At 45.2% G+C, this 20436-nt stretch overlaps 1 protein-coding gene across 1 annotated transcript in view; it reads right to left on the bottom strand.

The window, feature by feature from the left end:
* Window positions 1-4138: 4138 nt before the first annotated feature.
* TNKS1BP1 (tankyrase 1 binding protein 1) overlaps window positions 4139-20436 on the bottom strand; it is an 85756-nt gene continuing 69458 nt past the window's right edge. Inside the window, exon 10 of the mRNA XM_077251171.1 lies at window positions 4139-4424. Within this exon, the coding sequence (XP_077107286.1) occupies window positions 4367-4424 (58 nt within the window). The 3' untranslated portion in view covers window positions 4139-4366. The remainder of the gene's footprint in view (window positions 4425-20436) is intronic.

Consider the following 20436-nt stretch of genomic DNA (forward strand, 5'->3'; position numbering starts at 1 on the left):
TATGCTAGTCTTAGATTAAAATGCAAAAACCTGCTGACGGATTCGCTGTAGAGCATTTCCCCTCATCTAATCTGCTGAAATATTTTCATTATTAAGAATTGCTAACTATTAATATTATCTCAAGAGAAGGACAAAATATATGCATTAGCAATGCAAAAAGAAAATGTGGCCATTAAAAATTTATATATGGTAATTCTAGGAAAATTCTAAAAACTTTGGCCGTCCAACTGCAGCTGATATAGGATTGTGGTCTGCACATGGCCTACCATCCGAGCTGTGCATTTGTTTCCTTTACTTTGGTAGTTTTCTAATTAAAACTGGATACTAGAAGGGCCAAAAATGTGATTATAATATCTCTTGTGATGCCTCATCTTGATTATCTGGCTAAGTTTAGCGCCTCATTGCAACATTGTTTCTATTTAAAAGTTATCTTTAGAGATTAATGGGCTCTGCCAATGCTTGAGAAAGGGTTGTTGTCTATGGGACTATGGGACTGCATGAATAGGCCAAACACTAAACATCTCTTTCTCTTGCTGTCTCATAGAAAATAAATGGAGCAGAGGTCGAGCATGCGTCAAGTCAGTGAAGTACAGAGCTCTTCCGTGGCTGCTGAGCTCATATGTCACCAACTTGATTTATGATGCTCTTACAGTACTGGTGATGTGGCAGAAACTCTCCCTCCTGTGATAAAACAGGCAGGGAAATGTGTTACCTGAGACAGGGAAATTTGTTACCTCACGGAAAAATGCAGCTGAGAGCCCCTGCTGTGTTGTCTGTATATTCTCTTATGCTTCCTTAGTTGGCCAGGAGCTGTGGTATCTGCCGATCATGAACTGGGGCAGCTCTTCATGATCAGACACAGCAAACAAAACCGTACATTTATAAAATGATCTAAGCACAAGAACATTTTTTTACACATTCAATTGTGGAACTTATCATTCCAAGATCTATTAATTACAATGTCCTTTGTTCATGGTACGACTCCTTTAACTACAGAATCAAGGCTTTTCTATTGCATAAAAAAGCATTAAAACGCTACTTTAAATCTGCACCAGAAATGCATCACATAGGGGGGACAGGCAGCAAAAAATGCAACAAAAGCACAATAATCAGAGAATATTGTTATTGCTTAGTGTGGCACGGGAAACCTGCAGAAAACATGAAGGTAAAAAGCAGCAGAAAAAAACCACAACATTTAAATGTGTGAATACAGCCTCAGCATTACATTTTTATTAGTTTTTTATAGGTTTTACGAACAAAAAAAAAAAAACAATCACAAGATGTTTTTACACCATGTACCGTAAATAATCTGTTCACTGTATTGTATGGATTGATAAAATTACAGGGATACCAAATATGTACGTTTGTTTGCTTATTTGTAATATATATATATATATATATATATATATATATATATATTTTTTAAAGTGCATTAAAATGTCATTATGATAACTGTTTTTCATTATTTTTTGCAATTTTATAGGAAGAAAAAATCTTTGACTTTTATTTTATTTCAAGAAATGCACTGGTATGTACAGTTGTGCTCAAATGCTTACATACCCCGGCAGAATTTTTGCTTTTTTTGGCCTTTTTTCAGAGAATATGAATGATAACACCAAAACTTTTTCTCCACTTAAATCATAATGACAATCAAAACATCCAAATGACCCTGATCAAAAGTTCACATACCCCATTTCTTAATACCATATATTGCCCCCTCTAACAACAATGACAGCTTGAAATCTTTTGTGGTAGCTGTAGATGAGGTTCCTTATTTTCTCAGATGGTAAAGCTGCCCACTCTTCTTGGCAAAAAGCCTCCAATTCCTGTAAATTCCTGGGCTGTCTAGCATGAACTGCTCGCTTGAGATCTACCCCGAGTGGCTCAATGATATTGAGGTCAGGAGACTGAGATGACTACTCCAGAACCTTTACTTTGTTCTGCTGTAGCCAATGACAGGTCAGCTTGGCTTTGTGTTTTGGATTGTTATCATGTTGGAACGTCCAAGTACGTCCCATGCGCAGCTTCGGGGCTGATGCCTACAAATTTGCCTCCGGTATTTGCTGATAACGTGCTGCATTCATCTTTCCTTCAACTTTGACCAAGTTTCCTGTGCCTTTGTAGCTCACACATTCTCAAAACATCAGCGATCCACCTCCGTGCTTTGCAGTAGGAATGGTGTTCCTCTCATCATAGGCCTTGTTGACCTCTCTCCAAATGTAACTTTTATGGTTGTGGCCAAAAAGTTCAATTTTGGTCTCATCACTCCAAATTACCTTGATCCAGAAGTTTTGAGGCTTGTTTCTGTGCTGTTTTGCATTTTGTAGGTGGGATACTTTGTGGCATTTGTGCAGTAATGGCTTTCTTCTGGCGACTCGACCATACAGCCCATTTTTCCTCAAGTGCCTCCTTATTATGCATCTTGAAACAGCCACACCGCTAGTTTTTAGAGAGTCCGGTATTTAAGCTTATGTTATTTGTGGGTTTTTCTTTGCATCCCGAACAATTTTTCTGGCAGTTGTGGATGACATTTTTGTTGGTCTACCTGACCGTTGTTTTGTTTTTACAGAGCCCCCGATTTTTTATTTGTTAATCACAGTTTGAACACTGCTGACTGGCATTATCAATTCCTTGGATATCTTTTTGTATCCCTTTCCTGTTTTATACAGTTCAACTACATTTTCCCGTATATCTGTTGACAATTCTTTTGCCTTTCCCATGACTCTCAATCCAGAAACGTCAGTGGCTGGATGAAAGATGCAAGAGTCTGTTTGGATCCCAGAAACTCACTCAGCTTTTATGCATACACACTGATTACAAGCAAATAGGTCACCGGTGAGGATGTTACCTTTAGTAGCCATTCAAACCCATTTGTGTCAACTTCTGTGCATAATATCAGGCCAAAAGCACCAGGGTATGTGAATTTTTTATGAGGGTCATTTGGATGTTTTGGGTTGTCATTATGATTTGCAAAGAAAACACAGTAGTTTGACAATAAATTGCTTCCCCCAACCACTAACCGTGAGTGGAGAAAAAGTTTTGGTGTTATCATTCATATTCTCTGAAAAAAGACCAAGAAAGCAAAAATTCTGCTGGGGTATGTAACTTTTGAGCACAACTGTAAATAAGTAACTATGTATCAAATAGAGAAAATTCTCCTTTCGTGCAAGATGTTGGGTGTTTGAATCCCAGGGAATACTACACTTCATGAAAAGTGAAAGATGAGTTAATTAAACAAATGCAAGTACCTACAGAGCACAGACAGATGCTGAGGAAGAATTAGGAAGATGATGAACTTCTGAGCAATAAACTCCTTAGTTATACGCGCAGTGTCCGCTGGATCCGTTAAGGTTGGAAGCTATGCAATACCCCTCTAATATTCATGATGGGAGGTCTTTAATTATATGCAGAAAACATAAAATAAATGTTATATATTTTGTTTACTTTGACATGTAATTTGGGGTAGTTAGCCTAGTATTGCTTTAGTGGTGGAGAACCCCTTTAATTTAATGCTAGGCTCTGTTCACAGTACAAAATAAAAATAACAGATAGTCAAGGGTCTACCACGGCTTGCATGACATTATTAAGGCACGTGAACGCTGCAACCAATCACTGGCTGGTAATGGGCTTCAGTTCTTACAGTTCTATAAGATAGCCGAGGACATGTGATGCTGCAGCCATCAGGAGGGTTGGCATAATGTAATACTAAGCAGATCTGGAACGGCACTGGTGCAGGAGGTAAGTATCTGGGTATCTGGGAATACAGCATCTAAGAAAGGGGTTGTCCAAGTAGTGGACAACCCCTTCAAGATATATAGGGTAGAGTTAAACAATAAATCTATGTGCAGCATGATTATAAAGGGGTTGTACTAAGGTATCACCTACTGTATCCTGTGGATAAGTAAGAACTTGCTGAGAGTTGGGGTTCCACTACCTTGACCAATCCCAAGACCTGGACTCTATAGCTCGGTGTGAATTGGGCAGTGGTTGAACGTAAGTACCACCACTCTATTCATTGTCTATGAGACCCTTAAGTACAGTGGTACCTCCCTCTAGGCTCATCTAGTAATTGCAGCAACAAAAAATGGATAATCAAGCAGAGGATTTGTAAAATAAATGTGTGTGATCCAAACAAAGATACAGTATATTACAAATTTAATCAGCACCGAGAGATGAACATAAACTTTAAACATATAAAAGCTGATGGAATCATTTTAAGTGACTGTGTTGCCTGTTATGCAGCATACTCATTACCAAATTATTTATTTAAATACTCATTCCAAGGAATGGGATGAGCCAGCATATGATGAATACTTGAAACTCAGACTTTAAGACGCCAGTCTTCCCTTGTCTATGGAGACAATCTTCACTTTGGATGCTTCTTCTTCTTTTTCTTTAGTGCTTGCAACCAGCCGAGGGAATGACTAAAACAGACAAGAAAATCATGTTGAATGTATCTGCCCCCTACAGCAGACGCAGAGTGCAGTCTGGCTGCCTTTATACACAATAGATGCATGTTAAGGTACCGTCACACTCAGCAACTTTGCAAATAGAACGACAACAGTCCGTGACGCTGCAGCGTCCTGGATAGCGATCTCGTTGTGTTTGACACGCAGCAGCGATCTGGATCCCGCTGGGCCATCGCTGGTCGGAGCTAGAAGTCCAGAACTTTATTTCGTCGCCAGGTCGGCGTGTATCGTCATGTTTGACATCAAAAGCAACAACGCCAGCAACGAGCATAGGGGGCGTCGCAGCGTCTCCTTCTAGCCAGTCGGTACACTCCGGCTGTTTGACATGGAGCTAACAACCAGCGAGAACGAGAAGTGAGTCGCCGTTACGTCACAGGATCGCTCCTGCATCGTTCTGGAGTTGCTGTGTTTGACGTCTCTACAACGACCTAAACAGCGACGCTCCAGCGATCTAGTTTAGGTCGGCTCGTTGTCTATATCGCCGCAGCGTCGCTGAGTGTGACGGTACCTTTAGATTGCAGCTTATATGAAGGGTTAAAAGACAATGTCTATTGACAAGGAATTCGCTTAATGGCTATTGTGCTTGCATTTTGTTTTTGAAGGCTATACAATAAAAAAATGATATTGTGGTACCGTGTTAGCCAGAAAAATTGACGTGAATACTTTTCTGCCCAATGATGTCAAAAGTATTCTCGGAGTGATACCTTTATTGGCTAACCAGAAAATAATATGTGTTTGCAAGCTTTCAGAGCACAGTGGCTCCTTCTTCAGGCAGGATTACAAATAAATTAATAAGAAAAAGGCACAACATTTTAAGGGATACTACAGAAGGACATTTGTTCATGAGGTGGGAGGGGTGATGCTTCCTAAAGTTAAGCCAAGGAAATCAAATTAGGTATTTTCTTACAAATAGTTATCTGGAGTCCTTCTGGTGGAGGTGTGAATTGTTTCCATGTAGTGAGTCATACACACGTGGTCAAAATTGTTGGTACCCCTCGTTTAATGACAGGAAAAACCACAGTGGTCAGAGAAATAACTCGAATCTGACAAAAGTAATAATAAATAAAAGATCTATGAAAATGATCAAATGAAAGTCAGACATTGCTTTTCAACCATGCTTCCACAGAATTTAAAAAAAATAAAACTTATGAAATAGGCTTGGACTGAAATGATGATACCCATAACTTAATATTTTGTTGCATAACCTTTTGAGGCAATCACTGCAATCAAACGATTCCTGTAACTATCAATGGGACTTCTGCACCTCTCAACAGGTATTTTGGCCCACTCCTCAAGAGCAAACTACTCCAGTTGTCTCGTGTTTGAAGGTTGCCTTTTCCAGATGGCATGTTTCAGCTCTTTCCAGATGCTCAATAGGATTTAGGTCAGGGCTCATAGAAGGCCACTTCAGAATAATCCAATATTTTCCTCTTACCCATTCTTGGGTGTTTTTAGCTGTGTGCTTTGGGTTATTATCCTGTTGCGAGACCCATGACCTGCGACTGAGACCAAGCTTTCTGACACTGGGCAGCACATTTCTCTCTAGCATCCCTTGATAGTCTTGAGATTTCATTGTATCCTGCACAGATTCTAGACACCCTGTGCCAGATGCAGCAAAGCAGCCTAGAACATAACAGATCCTCCACCATGTTTCAGAGTAGGGACAGGTCTCTTTTCTAGATATGCTTCATTTTTCCATCTGTGAACATAGAGCTGATGTGCCTTGCCAAAAAGTTCAATTTTTGTCTCATCTGTCCAAAGGACATTCTCCCAGAAGCTTTGTGGTTTGTCAACATGTAGTTTGGCTAATTCCAATCTGGCTTTTTTAAGCTTTTTTCAACAATGGTGTCCTCCTTGGTTGTCTCCCATGAAGTCCACTTTGGCTCATACAACAACGGATGGTGCGATCTGACACTGATGTTCCTTGAGCTTGAAGTTCACCTTTAATCTGTTTAGATGTTTTACTGGGCTCTTTTGTTATCATTTGTATTATCCGTCTCTTTCATTTGTGATCAATTTTCCTCCTGTGGCCACTTCCAGGGAGGTTGGCTACAGTCCCATGGATCTTACATTTCTGAAAGATATGTGCAACTGTAGTCACAGGAACATCAAGCTGCTTGGAGTTGGTCTTATAACTTTTACCTTTAACATGTTTGTCTATAATTTTCTATAATCTCCTGAGTCAACTCTTTCCGTCGCTTCCTCTGGTCCACGTAGAGTGTGATACACACCATGTAACCAAACATCGCAGTGAGTATCTGCAGCCCAATATACAGGCCCACTCACTGATTCCAAGATTATAGACACCTGTGATGCTAGTTAGTGGACACACCTTGATTTAACATGTCCCTTTTGTCACATTATTTTCAGGGGTACCATCATTTCTGTCCAGGCCTATTTCATGAGTTTATCTTGCTATCTTATGTTATCTTGCTCTGTTAAACCTCTTGCATACTTCTGCTACATTGATAATCTGCTAATAATCTGGACAGGCTCAAAAGATGATCTGCTTACCTTCCACAATAACTTCAACAAGTTCCACCCTACCATCAAGCTCACTCTCAACTTTTCAAAGACCCAAATACATTTTCTGGACATGGCCATATACATCAAGGACAATGCTATACAAACAGCAATTTACCATAAGCCAACAGGATGTCCGGCTTATCTTAGATGGAACAGCTTTCATCCAAGACACACAAAAAAATCCATTATCTACAGTCAAGCTCTGAGGTATATTCGGATCTGTTCAGACAGTAAAGGCAGGGAACTACAGCTGCGATCACTGAGGAACACATTCCTACAACAAGGATACAATCCACTGGTAATAGATTAACAGATCCACAGGGCTACAAGGATCCCAAGAAACAGCCTCCTGGATTACAAACTGAGAGAGGAGAATAACAGGGTAGGGTACCTCTTGTGGTCACATACAACCCCCACATGAGCATCCTAAGAAAATTGGTGCTGATCTCCAACCTATATTCCAAAGAGATCACAAATTGAAAGACATATTCCCAGAACTACCACTTCTCTCCTATAAACAGTCCCCTAACTGAAGGAATCTCCTTGTCAGAAGTGTCCTCTCATCACCATCAGTGACTGGCACATTCCCATGTAACAATAAAAAATGCAAAACTTGTACTCACATATTACCAACAAATGCAGTCCGCATACCAAACACAAATCAGGACTATAAGGTCACGGGTTTCTTTTCATGTACATCCTCCAACGTGGTGTACATGATACAATGTACATGGTGTCCTGGAGATATCTATATTGGGGAAACCATGCAAAAACTACAAACAAGGATGAAACTACACAGACACACAATCAGGAATGAAATGGACACGCCTGTGGGAGAACATTTCTCTGGACCTGGATACTGTACGACAGACTTAAAAGTCTTAATACTAAAAGGTAATTTTAAGGACCACAGGGAAAGAAAAATTTGGGAATTCAAACTGATAAAGATGTTCAATTCTTTGACACTAGGACTCAATTTAACACCTGGATTTATGAGTCACTACATGGACACAATTCACACCTCCACCAGATGGACTACAGATAACTAAGAACATCATTCCCACTGCCTCTCCATTTGTAAAGCCCCCATCACACTAAGCGAGGTCGCTAGCGAGATCGCTGCTGAGTCACAAGTATTGTGACGCAACAGCGACCTCAGTAGCGATCTCGCTATGTGTGACACGTAGCAGCGACCAGGCCCCTGCTGTGAGATCGCTGGTCGTGTCGGAATGGCCTGGACCTTTTTTTGATCGTTGAGGTCCCGCTGGGTAGCACACATCGCTGTGTTTGACACCTTACCAACGACCTCGTCACACAGGACGTCCCTCTGAATCGTCATAATAGCTGCCATGTGACATCGTTGTACAGGTCGCTACAGGTCGCTGCTGCATCGTTGGGAAGATCTCACTGTTTGACATCTCACCAGCGACCACATAGCGACGCAGCAACGATCCCTGACAGGTCGTATCGTTGTCGGGATCGCTTTAGCGTTGCTAAGTGTGACGGGGCCTTAAGAAAATGCCTAATTTGATTTCCTTGGCTTATCTTTAGGAGGCATCACACTTCCCACCCCCTGAACAAATGTCCTTCTGTAGTATCCCTTAAATGTTGTGCCTTTTTCTTATTAATTTATTAGTAAACATGCATAAAGAAGAAGCCACTGTGCTCTGAAAGCTTGCAAACATTTTCTGGTTAGCCAATAAAGGTATCACTGCAAGAATACTTTTGTCATCATTGGGCAGAAAAGTATTCACGTCAGTTTTTGAAGGCTGTAATTCATTATTTTGCCCAAAGGTGTTCGTGATCAAGATAAAAAGAACAAAATGTATCTATGATGCTAAAGATGCTGGTCGGGCAATTATGGTGTTCTAGTTATTAATATTATTTATTCCCAGTAGGGGGCGCTCACTGCATATTCATTTCCGACTCCCATTGACCTCATTACTAGCTGTATAAATATGTAAGTAGATCCTCCTATGGGTGGATGGAGCAAGAAAGAATTTTATCATTTAAATGTCTTATGTATAATCTGGGACTGCCTTGGCACCCAGGGAGTGTATAGGTGTGACCGCTGCTACAGTACAGGTGACACCAATGTGTAGAGGTGTGCCTGCTCCTGTAATACAGGTGTAGCCACTAAGCTTAGGGTATGTGTCTATATAAGTTTGCCTACTGCTATAGCAAAGGTGCCCTTTGATGTGTGCAGGCGTACCTGCTAATATATATACCCAGCGTGTGGTGCTGACATACTTGCTGCGATGTAGTACAGGTGCACCCAGTGTGTGCAGGCGTACCTGCTGTTATAGTACCGGTGTACCCAGTGTGTGGTGCTGACATACCTCCTGCTATAGTACAGCTGTACCCAGTGTGGCAGGCGCACCTGCTGTTGTAGTGCACGTGTACCCAGTGTATGCAGATGTACCTGCTGCTATAGTACAGGTTTACCCAGTGTGTGGTGCTGACATGCCTGCTGCTATAGTACAGGTGTACCCAGTGTGTGCAGATGTACCTGCTGCTATAGTATAGCTGTATCCAGTGTGTGCAGGCGTACCTGCTGTTATAGTACAGGGTTACCCGGTGTGTGCAGACATAGCTGCTGCTACAGTACTGGTGTACCCAGTGTGTGCAGATGTAGCTGCTGCTATAGTACAGGTGTACCCAATGTGTGGTGCTGACATACCTGCTTCAATAGTACTGGTGTACCCAGTGTGTGCAGTTTTACCTGCTATTATAGTACTGGTGTATCCAGTGTGTGCAGGTGTACTTGTTGCTATAGTACAGGTCTACCTGCTATTATAGTGCAGGTATACCCAGTGTGTACAGGTGTACTTGCTGCTATACCATAAGATGTACCTAGTATACACGTGTCTGTTATTATAGTCAATGTGTAAGCTTGTGAGTAGTGTTGAGCGATACCGTCCGATACTTGAAAGTATCGGTATCGGAAAGTATCGGCCGATACCGGCAAAGTATCGGATCTAATCCGATACCGATACCCGATACCAATACAAGTCAATGGGACTCAAGTATCGGACGGTATCCCTGTTGGTTCCCAGGGTCTGAAGGAGAGGAAACTCTCCTTCAGGCCCTGGGATCCATATTAATGTGTAAAATAAAGAATTAAAATAAAAAATATTGATATACTCACCTCTCCGACGCAGCCTGCACCTTATCGAGGGAACCGGCAGCCTTCTTTGCTTACAATGCGCGCGTTTACTGCCTTCCGTGACGTCACGGCTTCTGATTGGTCGCGTGCCGCCCATGTGACCGCGACGCGACCAACCACAACAAGCCGTGACGTAATTTTCAGGTCCTGAATGCCTAATTCTAGAATTAGGCATTCAGGACCTGAAAATTACGTCACGGCTTGTTGTGATTGGTCGCGTCGCGGTCACATGGGCGGCACGCGACCAATCAGAAGCCGTGACGTAATTTTCAGGTCCTGAATGCCTAGAATTAGGCATTCAGGACCTGAAAATTACGTCACGGCTTGTTGTGATTGGTCGCGTCGCGGTCACATGGGCGGCACGCGACCAATCAGAAGCCGTGACGTCAATCACAACAAGCCGTGACATAATTTTCAGGTCCTGAATGCCTAATTCTAGAATTAGGCATTCAGGACCTGAAAATTACGTCACGGCTTGTTGTGATTGGTCGCGTCGCGGTCACATGGGCGGCACGCGACCAATCAGAAGCCGTGACGTAATTTTCAGGTCCTGAATGCCTAGAATTAGGCATTCAGGACCTGAAAATTACGTCACTGCTTGTTGTGATTGGTCGCGTAGCGGTCACATGGGCGGCACGCGACCAATCAGAAGCCGTGACGTCACGGAAGGCAGTAAACGCGCGCATTTTAAGCAAAGAAGGCTGCCGGTTCCCTCGGTAAGGTGCAGGCTGCGTCGGAGAGGTGAGTATATCCCTATTTTTTATTTTAATTCTTTCTTTTACACATTGATATTAATCCCGATACCGATTCCCGATATCACAAAAGTATCGGATCTCGGTATCGGAATTCCGATACCCGCAAGTATCGGCCGATACCCGATACTTGCGGTATCGGAATGCTCAACACTACTTGTGAGCATGACGTAAGGGGTACACGTGACTCATGACCGCCTTTACTGACTTAAATGCCTAACCTTAATTACTTACTGCACCGGATCTCTCGTAAACTGCCATATCATAAGATCCCCTCCTGAATATCGACACTACACCAGATTTGGATTAAATGGCCACAGCAGCCTTTTATTAAACATAAACACAACATGTAAACAATATCCCCCCAGGGAGTGGTGGTCCTCAAAGCCTCAAAAATAACCTTGCAGAAATTCAAATTGTGTACCTTGGCCTCCTGGCTTAGTCTTGCCTCCAACCGCTAAGCACCAGCTCGGAGGCAGATAATGACCAACCCGGCCAAACCAACCGATTACCAAATCCTTTAATCAGCCCCTCCACGGGCTGATCTACCACATCCACTCGCAATCCACTCCAGGGGAGTCCAGGACCACTAGAGGTCCCCCCCTCTTAGAATCATCCGCCATTCCCCTCTTTCCACCAACTTCGAGGACCTCCCTCCCCCCGCCTAACTGCTATGACAAAAATTTCTCCTTTCCCTTAAACAAAAACATAACCTTAAAATAAACGCGATTAAACAAAATCGAAACAAGAAAAAGGGAGGGTGGGTGGGGATTTCAGCCACCGCCTGACCAGCAGGTGAGCGTGGCAGTTGCTGAGGTGAAATTGTCAGTTTCTTATCCAAATCACCCACACAGTAAGCTCCCCCTGCTTGCTCCTCTCTGACTCATCCAAACCCCGCACCCCCTCTGTCCAAATTCAAAAGTACACAGCCCAAGCAAACTATTTAACCCCGACTTGCCCTTGCCCACCCTGAGGCTCTGCCATTCCCCGTGACCCCGTCATGCTGGCCTCCCTTGAGGGCCAGGAGCCCAGTACGGCCTTTCGTTGACGTAAGGGGTACACGTGACTCATGACCGCCTTTACTGACTTAAATGCCTAACCTTAATTACTTACTGCATCAGATCTCTCGTAAACTGCCATATCATAAGATCCCCTCCTGAATAACGACATTACACCAGATTTGGATTAAATGGCCACAGCAGCCTTTTATTAAACATAAACACAACATGTAAACAATATCCCCCCAGGGAGTGGTGGTCCTCGAAGCCTCAAAAATAACCTTGCAGAAATTCAAATTGTGTACCTTGGCCTCCAGGCTTAGTCTTGCCTCCAGCCGCTAAGCACCAGCTCGGAGGCAGATATCGATCAACCCGGCCAAACCAACCGATTACCAAATCCCTTAATCAGCCCCTCCACGGACTGATCTACCACATCTGGAGCTCGATCCAAATGAACAAACTGGTGAAACTCCGGCAAAAGCTGGCTCCAAATCATTCCGCGTTTCCCGATCCACCGCAGAATCGATGTCTCTCTTGAGAACCCCAGTTGCCGCCTGTCCGGCCGAATTGCGGCCCGCAAAGCCGCCCAAAAAACGAAAGAGTGGCCCATGATCCACACCAGCCGGTGCTCGCGGCCTGAAATAGATAACACAACAATAAGAAAAAACCAACTCAACTATTAAACCATTAGACCAAGTTCGGGCGGATATAGGAAATGAATCTCCTCGGCTCCCACTGACCGATCTTTTTTACCACCTCCTCGCCCAGGCCCCTCCTGGCAGCTTCCGTCGCTGCGCCGATCCTAAATGAGTGCCCACTGTAATCCCCCGGTGAAATTCCCCCTGCGATCAAACATTTCTTAAAAACCGCTATGAACTGAAATCGAGATAAAAAGGAACCGTCCTCATGGACCAAAAGGGGGTTGGACAATCCTCCGCCCATCCCCATGAAAGCATTGACACACAGGACCGGGCATAACGGGGAACCGGCCCCCTTAAATAACACCACTTTACAGCCTTTACCTTGACTGTCTGTCTTAGAAAATCGAAGCCGAATAACTACCCTATCATTATACACGTCCACGTCTTCCCTCAACAAACCCCCTTTGGTTCTTTTAGAGGGGCTGACCAACTCCCCTACCCGAAAGGCTCCAAAGAACGCTAATGCGAAGGCCACCTTAAAAAGAATTATTTCCCATTGCGATGAACAGACCGAAGCTAACTGATTGCCCAAAATTAACAATACCTCGTATGATACCGGGCGTCTTTTATCGCTCATCGCCCAACCTTTTCTCCATCCCTTTAACGTCTGAACTACCAAAAAAGACTTCGTGACATCCTTAAGGCCCCGAGCCTTGAAACCAAATGCAATGCCCGCCAACAACTTGTTCAGTCTAGACATGGACCAACCCGACTCTTTAAAATGCCCGATCAACAACAATAATCTCCTCTCATCCTGTAGTCCCACCCCTAAAGAAACACCCCACTCTTCCCAAATACCCCATGCCTGCTGATACTGACTCCAAGACCTAGCCGATAAAGAATTCTGAAACAGATAATCTACTGCCTGCCAGGAAGCTTCCATAACTCCGCTGGGCACTCCCGGGCTGTTGACTCCGCCTGAGGTACCAATTCTCGAAAACAATCTCCCTGCAAGTGAGAAAGCAACAGAGACAGGGTTAGAAGCCATCGACCTGACCTCCGCCACAATCCACAATTTCAAAGATAAGCCCCAAAACACCAAGCGCTGCAAAATTTTTACTACCTCCGGTGAATCAGCCGACAGTTAATTTATCGCCACGGCAACTGCATCGGACCCACATGGAAAAGAAATCTTCATTTCTTGCACACTGTTACCCCATAACAACAATGCAACAACGATAGGGAACAAATGAGGAAGAACCCGATTTTGTAGCCAACCTTGCTCCCGCCAGAAACCAGGCCATTCAGCCAACAACCAACTGCCTTGAAAAAAACAAACCAAAACCACGATCATCTACCACGGCAATGATGAAACCCAAATCATCTGAATTCACAACCTGTTTTATCCAGATAGACTTTCCGTTGTAATTCTCCAAAAAATTTGCCCATACTGCCAAATCTTCACGCAATTCCTTCTTTAGTCTGATAAAATGAACCGGAGATCGAACGCCCCTGGTCGCCAAAGACAACCTGCGGCAGAATGCCCTTCCCATCGGCATAATACGGCAAGCGAAGTTCAATTTGCCAAGCAAAGATTGTACCTCCCTCAGCTTCAATTTTTTAGCACTACATGCCCTAGACACCTCTTCGCTCAGAGCGAAGGCAGCCTGCACACCATTTCTAAGGTATCGATTTCTATACCCAGAAAACTCAGAACAGTGACTGGACCCACAGTTTTGTCCGGAGCTAAAGGAACCCCGACAATCTTGCACACTCTCTCCATAGTGTGCAATAGCACCGAGCAATCAGTACTTTGAGCCGGGCCTATAAACAGGAAGTCATCCAGATAGTGAATGCAGGATTTCAAGCCCGACACAACTTTCACCACCCACTCCAAAAAGTTGCTAAAAGTTTCAAAGTACGCGCAGGAAAGGGAACAACCCATGGGGAGACAGCGATCGACGTAAAAACCTCCATCCCAATAGCAACCCAGGAGATGCATACTCTCCGGGTGAACCAGTAGTAGCCTGAAAGCTGCTTCGATATCCGTTTTCGCCAACAGTGCGCCACCCCCACATACCCGCACCCAATCCATAGCCGCATCAAATGAAGTGTAAATCACCGAACATATCTGAGGGTCAATTCCGTCATTTACTGAGGACCCTTTCGGAAAGGACAGATGTTGAATCTATCTGAATTTATTGGCTTCCTTTTTTGGTACCACGCCCAACGGGGAAACCCTCAGATTGCGTATAGGTGCCACTGGAAAAGGGCCGGCCATCCTACCCAATTTAACTTCGCTTTCCAGCTTTTTAGCAACCACGTCAGGAAATTGTAAAGCCGATTTCAAATTTTTTTGTGGAAAATTTATGTTCCGCATCCACGAATGGAATACGGAAACCATCCCGAAAACCTCCTTCTAACAAAACTGCAGCTGGTGAATCGGGGTACCTATTTAGAAATGGCACCATCACGTCCAGACGAATTGGCGTCATTCCTTTTTTCAGAACCGTCTCCGCTTCTCTGTCTGCCACCCTTAAAACATTTGGATGACCCGTGCGGTCCCCCGCAAGTTGCACATTCATGCTTGAATTTACATTTTCCCCAAAATTTACATGACCCTTAATTGAATTCAAAGCACAGTCCTCTCTGCATTGCCGCTGAGTGTCCCGACTGCCCTGAACCCCCAGCGCTTCCAAGAAACGACTGGCTGCCTGACCCGAAGCATGACGGGACCATAACCTTCATCCACAAAGCTATATCTTTGTGATCCCACCGAATACTGGGCCTAATGGCCTTCTGTTGCCGGAATTGCTCATCGTATCTGAGCCAACCTTGGCCCCCGTAAGTCCGATAAGCTTCGCCAATCGCATCCATGTAACAAAAAAGCCCCGAGCAGTTCTCGGGGGACCTCTCACCAATCACACTTGCCAAAATGGCGAATGCCTGTAACCAATTAGAAAACATCCTAGGAATCAGCCTAAAACGCCTCTTTTCTTCCTCCTCTTTTTTAAAATCATCTTTGCACAGCCTGTCCAATTGAAAACGCTCTAGTGTCAATAAGGAGAATATTTCCACGTATTCCCCTTTCCAAATTTTATCCCTAGTTTCACTTTTTAAGTGTGCCCCCAACGGTCCCTCGAAACAAACGTATACCTCCCCACGGGCCGCGTCATCCAAACGCACTGAGGTATCTTTTTCCGCTTCCCCTGCCTGACTGGCAACAGACAAGCTAACTGAAGGTACCGCGGCACTCGTCGCCGCAGCATCATTCCCCACATTATCTGACGACATACTCCTAGAACTCATATCAGTGAACCCCCCCAGAGAACCCCTCAAACCCGAAACTTCCCCCGGATTCCCAAGCTATGCCGCAGAAGGAGAAGACCCCAGGTTTGAGCCCCCCAATCCCCATAGTGCCGCCAGATCTCTAAGCCCGTGCATGATAAGCCCCGACTCCCCCCATAAATACATCCCTATTAACACTGACAGAGGGAGCTAACACAGGGGTACATGAAAGAAAAGGATTGTTCTCACCTAGCTGCCTGAGCGCTGTGGACCCGGCAGCCGAAGATCCTGAAGCCAGACCTACGTGCTCCTCTCCTGAGCTCTCCATTCGTTGGTCCCCGGGTAAGTCAGACGGCCGACTGCCGTCCTGTGACACCCCATCCGAAGGTGCAGGGTCCCTTGCTGCTGACGCCGCCGCTGTGAAGATGCCTGAGCCAGCGTAACGCTGCCCGTGCTGGGAAGTGCTCCTATCTGCAGCTGTGACATGGCCAGACCTGTTATGATCTGGTGACCTTGGAGCCGCATGAAACTTTCTCTGGAGTCGGTGGAACCTGTACTGACCGCAAATCCTGAACTAACACCGCAACTAGAAGTAGCCGTGGGGTGTGCCTAACGGACCCTAGACACCTCGACACAGCCGGAGGACTAAATACCCCTATAGATGGAAATAGGAATGCTACCTTGCCTCAGAGCAGACCCCCAAAGGATAGGCAGCCCCCCACGAATAATGACTGTGAGTAGGAGAAGAATAGACACACGCAGATAGAAAACAGGATTTAGCAAAAGAGGCCACTCTAGCTAAATAGGAAAGGATAGGACAGATTACTAGGCAGTCAGTATTAAAACCCTTCCAAAAATATCCACAGCAGATAATACAAAAAGTTCCACAATCTAACTAAAGAAATGGAATGTATATCTGCCACTCCAGAGAATCCAACAAGACTGAGAAAATACTGACACAATCTAAGCTGGACAAGAAAACACAAAGAATAGCACTGAATTGTGAAGCACATAGCATGTGTGCCACAGGAAAAAAAAACCCCAGACACTTATCTTTGCTGATTTGGCAGAAAGGCAGGAGGAACCAAGCAGAGGTCCAACACCTCCCAACAACAATTGACAACTGGCAAGGACTAATGAATCCTGCACGCCTAAATACCCCAGTCAGAACTGCAATCAGCAGATACACCTGACCAGGACTGCAACTCAGGGGCAACTGCATTACCACCTACAACCACCGGAGGGAGCCCAAAAGCAGAATTCACAACACAGACCCCCTGGATGGACTCAGCCCCGGACTGCGCTGGCTAGAGGAAGTCAGCCCTCCAGCTCCCTGCCCCGTCCCAGGCAGAGCGCTGCTGACAGGGCCGGCAGAACGCCACCCGTTAGATGCCACACGCCGAGAGGCCTGGGAATAAGGCCCCCATCTCCTGGAAGCGTCCGCTCCTCCGTGCCGAGCAGGCTCACCTGACCTGGTGCAGCCCGCCGCTCCTGGTCCCGACACCTGGTGAGTCACACGCGCCGAGGAGGAGGCCGACACTTCCCCCTGCTGCAGGCCCCGCCGTGCTGCCGGATTCCTCCCGGCTCTGCCGCGGGCCGCTGCTGCACCGCCGCTTGCGTCTCCTGCCGGAGGGTCCCTAGAGGGGCTCCTGATACAGCGCCGGGCCCGAGGGGTGACGTCGAGGCTCAAGCGCGCCGGAGGCCTGGACCTCTGCGGCCGGGGTCCCTCTGCAGGTACCTGGGCTGGTCCCGTCACCGCTCCGTCCAGAAGGCTGCTGATGGACTGCTGCAGCCATTCGGTGCCCTGTGTGCTGGCCTGTTCACGCAGTCTCTGCAATAAGGCCTCCACATCCATCACTGGGGATTGATTTCAGCCACCGCCGAAGCAGCAGGTGAGCATGGCAGTTGCTGAGGTGAAATTGTCAGTTTCTTATCCAAATCACCCCCTCAGTAAGCTCCCCCTGCTTGCTCCTCTCTGACTCATCCAAACCCTGTCCCCCCTCTGTCCAAATTCAAAAGTACACAGCCCAAGCAAACTATTTAACCCCGACTTGCCCTTGCCCACCCTGAGGCTCTGCCATTCCCCATGACCCCGTCATGCTGGCCTCCCTTGAGGGCCAGGGGCCCAGTACAGCCTTTCCTGGATCCTCACTCCTTTTGGCACCTGTTGAGTTATGTGTCATTCTGTAATGTCTTTATTGTCTATACAAGTCCCCTTTAAAATTATACAGTGCTGCGGAATATGTTGGCACTATAAAAATTATGATCATTACATGTGTATCCAGTGTGTACAGGTGTACCTGTTGCTATAGCACATGTGTATCCAGGGTATACAGGTGTACCTGTTGCTATAGTACATGTGTATCCAGTGTGTATAAGTGTACCTGTTATGATCCTAGTGGCAAGGATCGCAGGTCGGACTAGCTAAGTAACTGAACAGACTACTAGCTCTGGGGAAGTGGTAACTAGATTGACCGCAACCTGATCCTATCCGCAAACAACTATAGGCAGCCGTGGAACGTTACCTAAAAATCCTAGACGTCTCTTCACGGCCTGAGAAACTGACTATTCCTGGAGGGAAAGAAAGTCCTCTCTTGCCTCAGTGGAATGACCCCAAAGATATAGAATAGCCCCCCACAAATATTAACGGTGAGTTAAGGGGAAAGCACAAACGCAGAGATGAAATCAGATTTAGCAAATGAGGCCCGCTAATACTAGATAGCAGAAAATAGGAAGGGAACTGTGCGGTCAATAAAAAACCTATTCAAAATATCCACGCAGAGATTGCTCGAGCCCCCGCACCAACTAACGGTGCGGGGGAAGCAACTCCGTACCCCAGAGCTTACCAGCAAAAAGAAATCACATATTAGCAAGCTGGACTAGACTCATCATACACAGAAATCATATTGCAGGCAGATGAGCAAAAAATATTCAAACAGAACTTAGCTTATCCTGAAGAGGCAGAAAACGAGATAATCAGGAGTAATCAGAATAGCACTGAATACATTGACAGCCGGCAACAAGTGGAAGTGAAGCAGAGCTAAATAGGAGCCTCCCTGGTGAATAACGAGGCAGCTGATCCAGCCAGACCCGCAGGATAATAAACCAAACCACCAGGGGGAGCCAAAAAACCAAAGTCACACAATACCATCTGTGACCACAAGAGGGAGCCCGAAAACGGAGTTCACAACATGTACCTATTGCTATAGTACATATGTATCCAGTGTGTACAGGTGTACCTGTTGCTATAGTACATATGTATCCAGTGTGTACAGGTGTACCTGTTGCTATAGTACATATGTATCCAGTGTGTACAGGTGTACCTGTTGCTGTAGTACATATGCATCCAGTGTGTACAGGTGTACCTGTTGCTATAGTCCATGTGCATCCAGTGTATACAGGTGTACCTGTTGCTATAGCACATGTGTATCCAGGGTGTACAGGTGTACCTGTTGCTATAGTACATGTGTATCCAGTGTGTACTAGTGTGCCTATTGCTATAGTACATATGTATCCAGTGTGTAGAGGTGTACCTGTTGCTATAGTACATATGTATCCAGTGTGTGCAAGTGTACCTGTTGCTATAGTACATGTGTATCCAGTGTGTACAGGTGTACCTGTTGCTACAGTACATGTGAATCCAGGGTGTACAGGTTTACCTGTTGCTATAGTACATGTGTATCCAGGGTGTACAGGTGTACCTGTTGCTATAGTACATGTGTATCCAGTGTGTACAGGTGTACCTGTTGCTATAGAACATGTGTATCCAGGGTGTACAGGTTTACCTGTTGCTATAGTACATGTGTATCCAGGGTGTACAGGTGTACCTATTGCTATAGTACATGTGTATCCAGTGTGTACAGGTGTACCTGTTGCTATAGTACATGTGTATCCAGTGTGTACTGGTGTACCTGTTGCTATAGTACATGTGTATCCAGGGTGTACAGGTTTACCTGTTGCTATAGTACATGTGTATCCAGGGTGTACAGGTGTGCCTGTTGCTATAGTACATGTGTATCCAGGGTGTACAGGTGTACCTGTTGCTATAGTACATGTGTATCCAGTGTGTACTGGTGTACCTGTTGCTATAGTACATGTGTATCCAGGGTGTACAGGTGTACCTGTTGCTATAGTACATGTGTCTCCAGGGTGTACAGGTTTACCTGTTGCTATAGTACATGTGTATCCAGGGTGTACAGGTGTACCTGTTGCTATAGTACATGTGTATCCAGTGTGTACAGATGTACCTGTTGCTATAGTACATGTGTATACAGGGTGTACAGGTGTACCTGTTGCTACAGTACATGTGTATCCAGTGTGTACAGATGTACCTGTTGCTATAGTACATGTGTATCCAGGGTGTACAGGTGTACCTGTTGCTATAGTACATGTGTCTCCAGGGTGTACAGGTTTACCTGTTGCTATAGTACATGTGTATCCAGGGTGTACAGGTTTACCTGTTGCTATAGTACATGTGTCTCCAGGGTGTACAGGTTTACCTGTTGCTATAGTACATGTGTATCCAGTGTGTAGAGGTGTACCTGTTGCTATAGTACATGTGTATCCAGGGTGTACAGGTGTACCTGTTGCTATAGT

This window comes from Ranitomeya variabilis, chromosome 4 (genome assembly GCF_051348905.1).
Source record: "Ranitomeya variabilis isolate aRanVar5 chromosome 4, aRanVar5.hap1, whole genome shotgun sequence".
NCBI lineage: Eukaryota > Metazoa > Chordata > Amphibia > Anura > Dendrobatidae > Ranitomeya > Ranitomeya variabilis.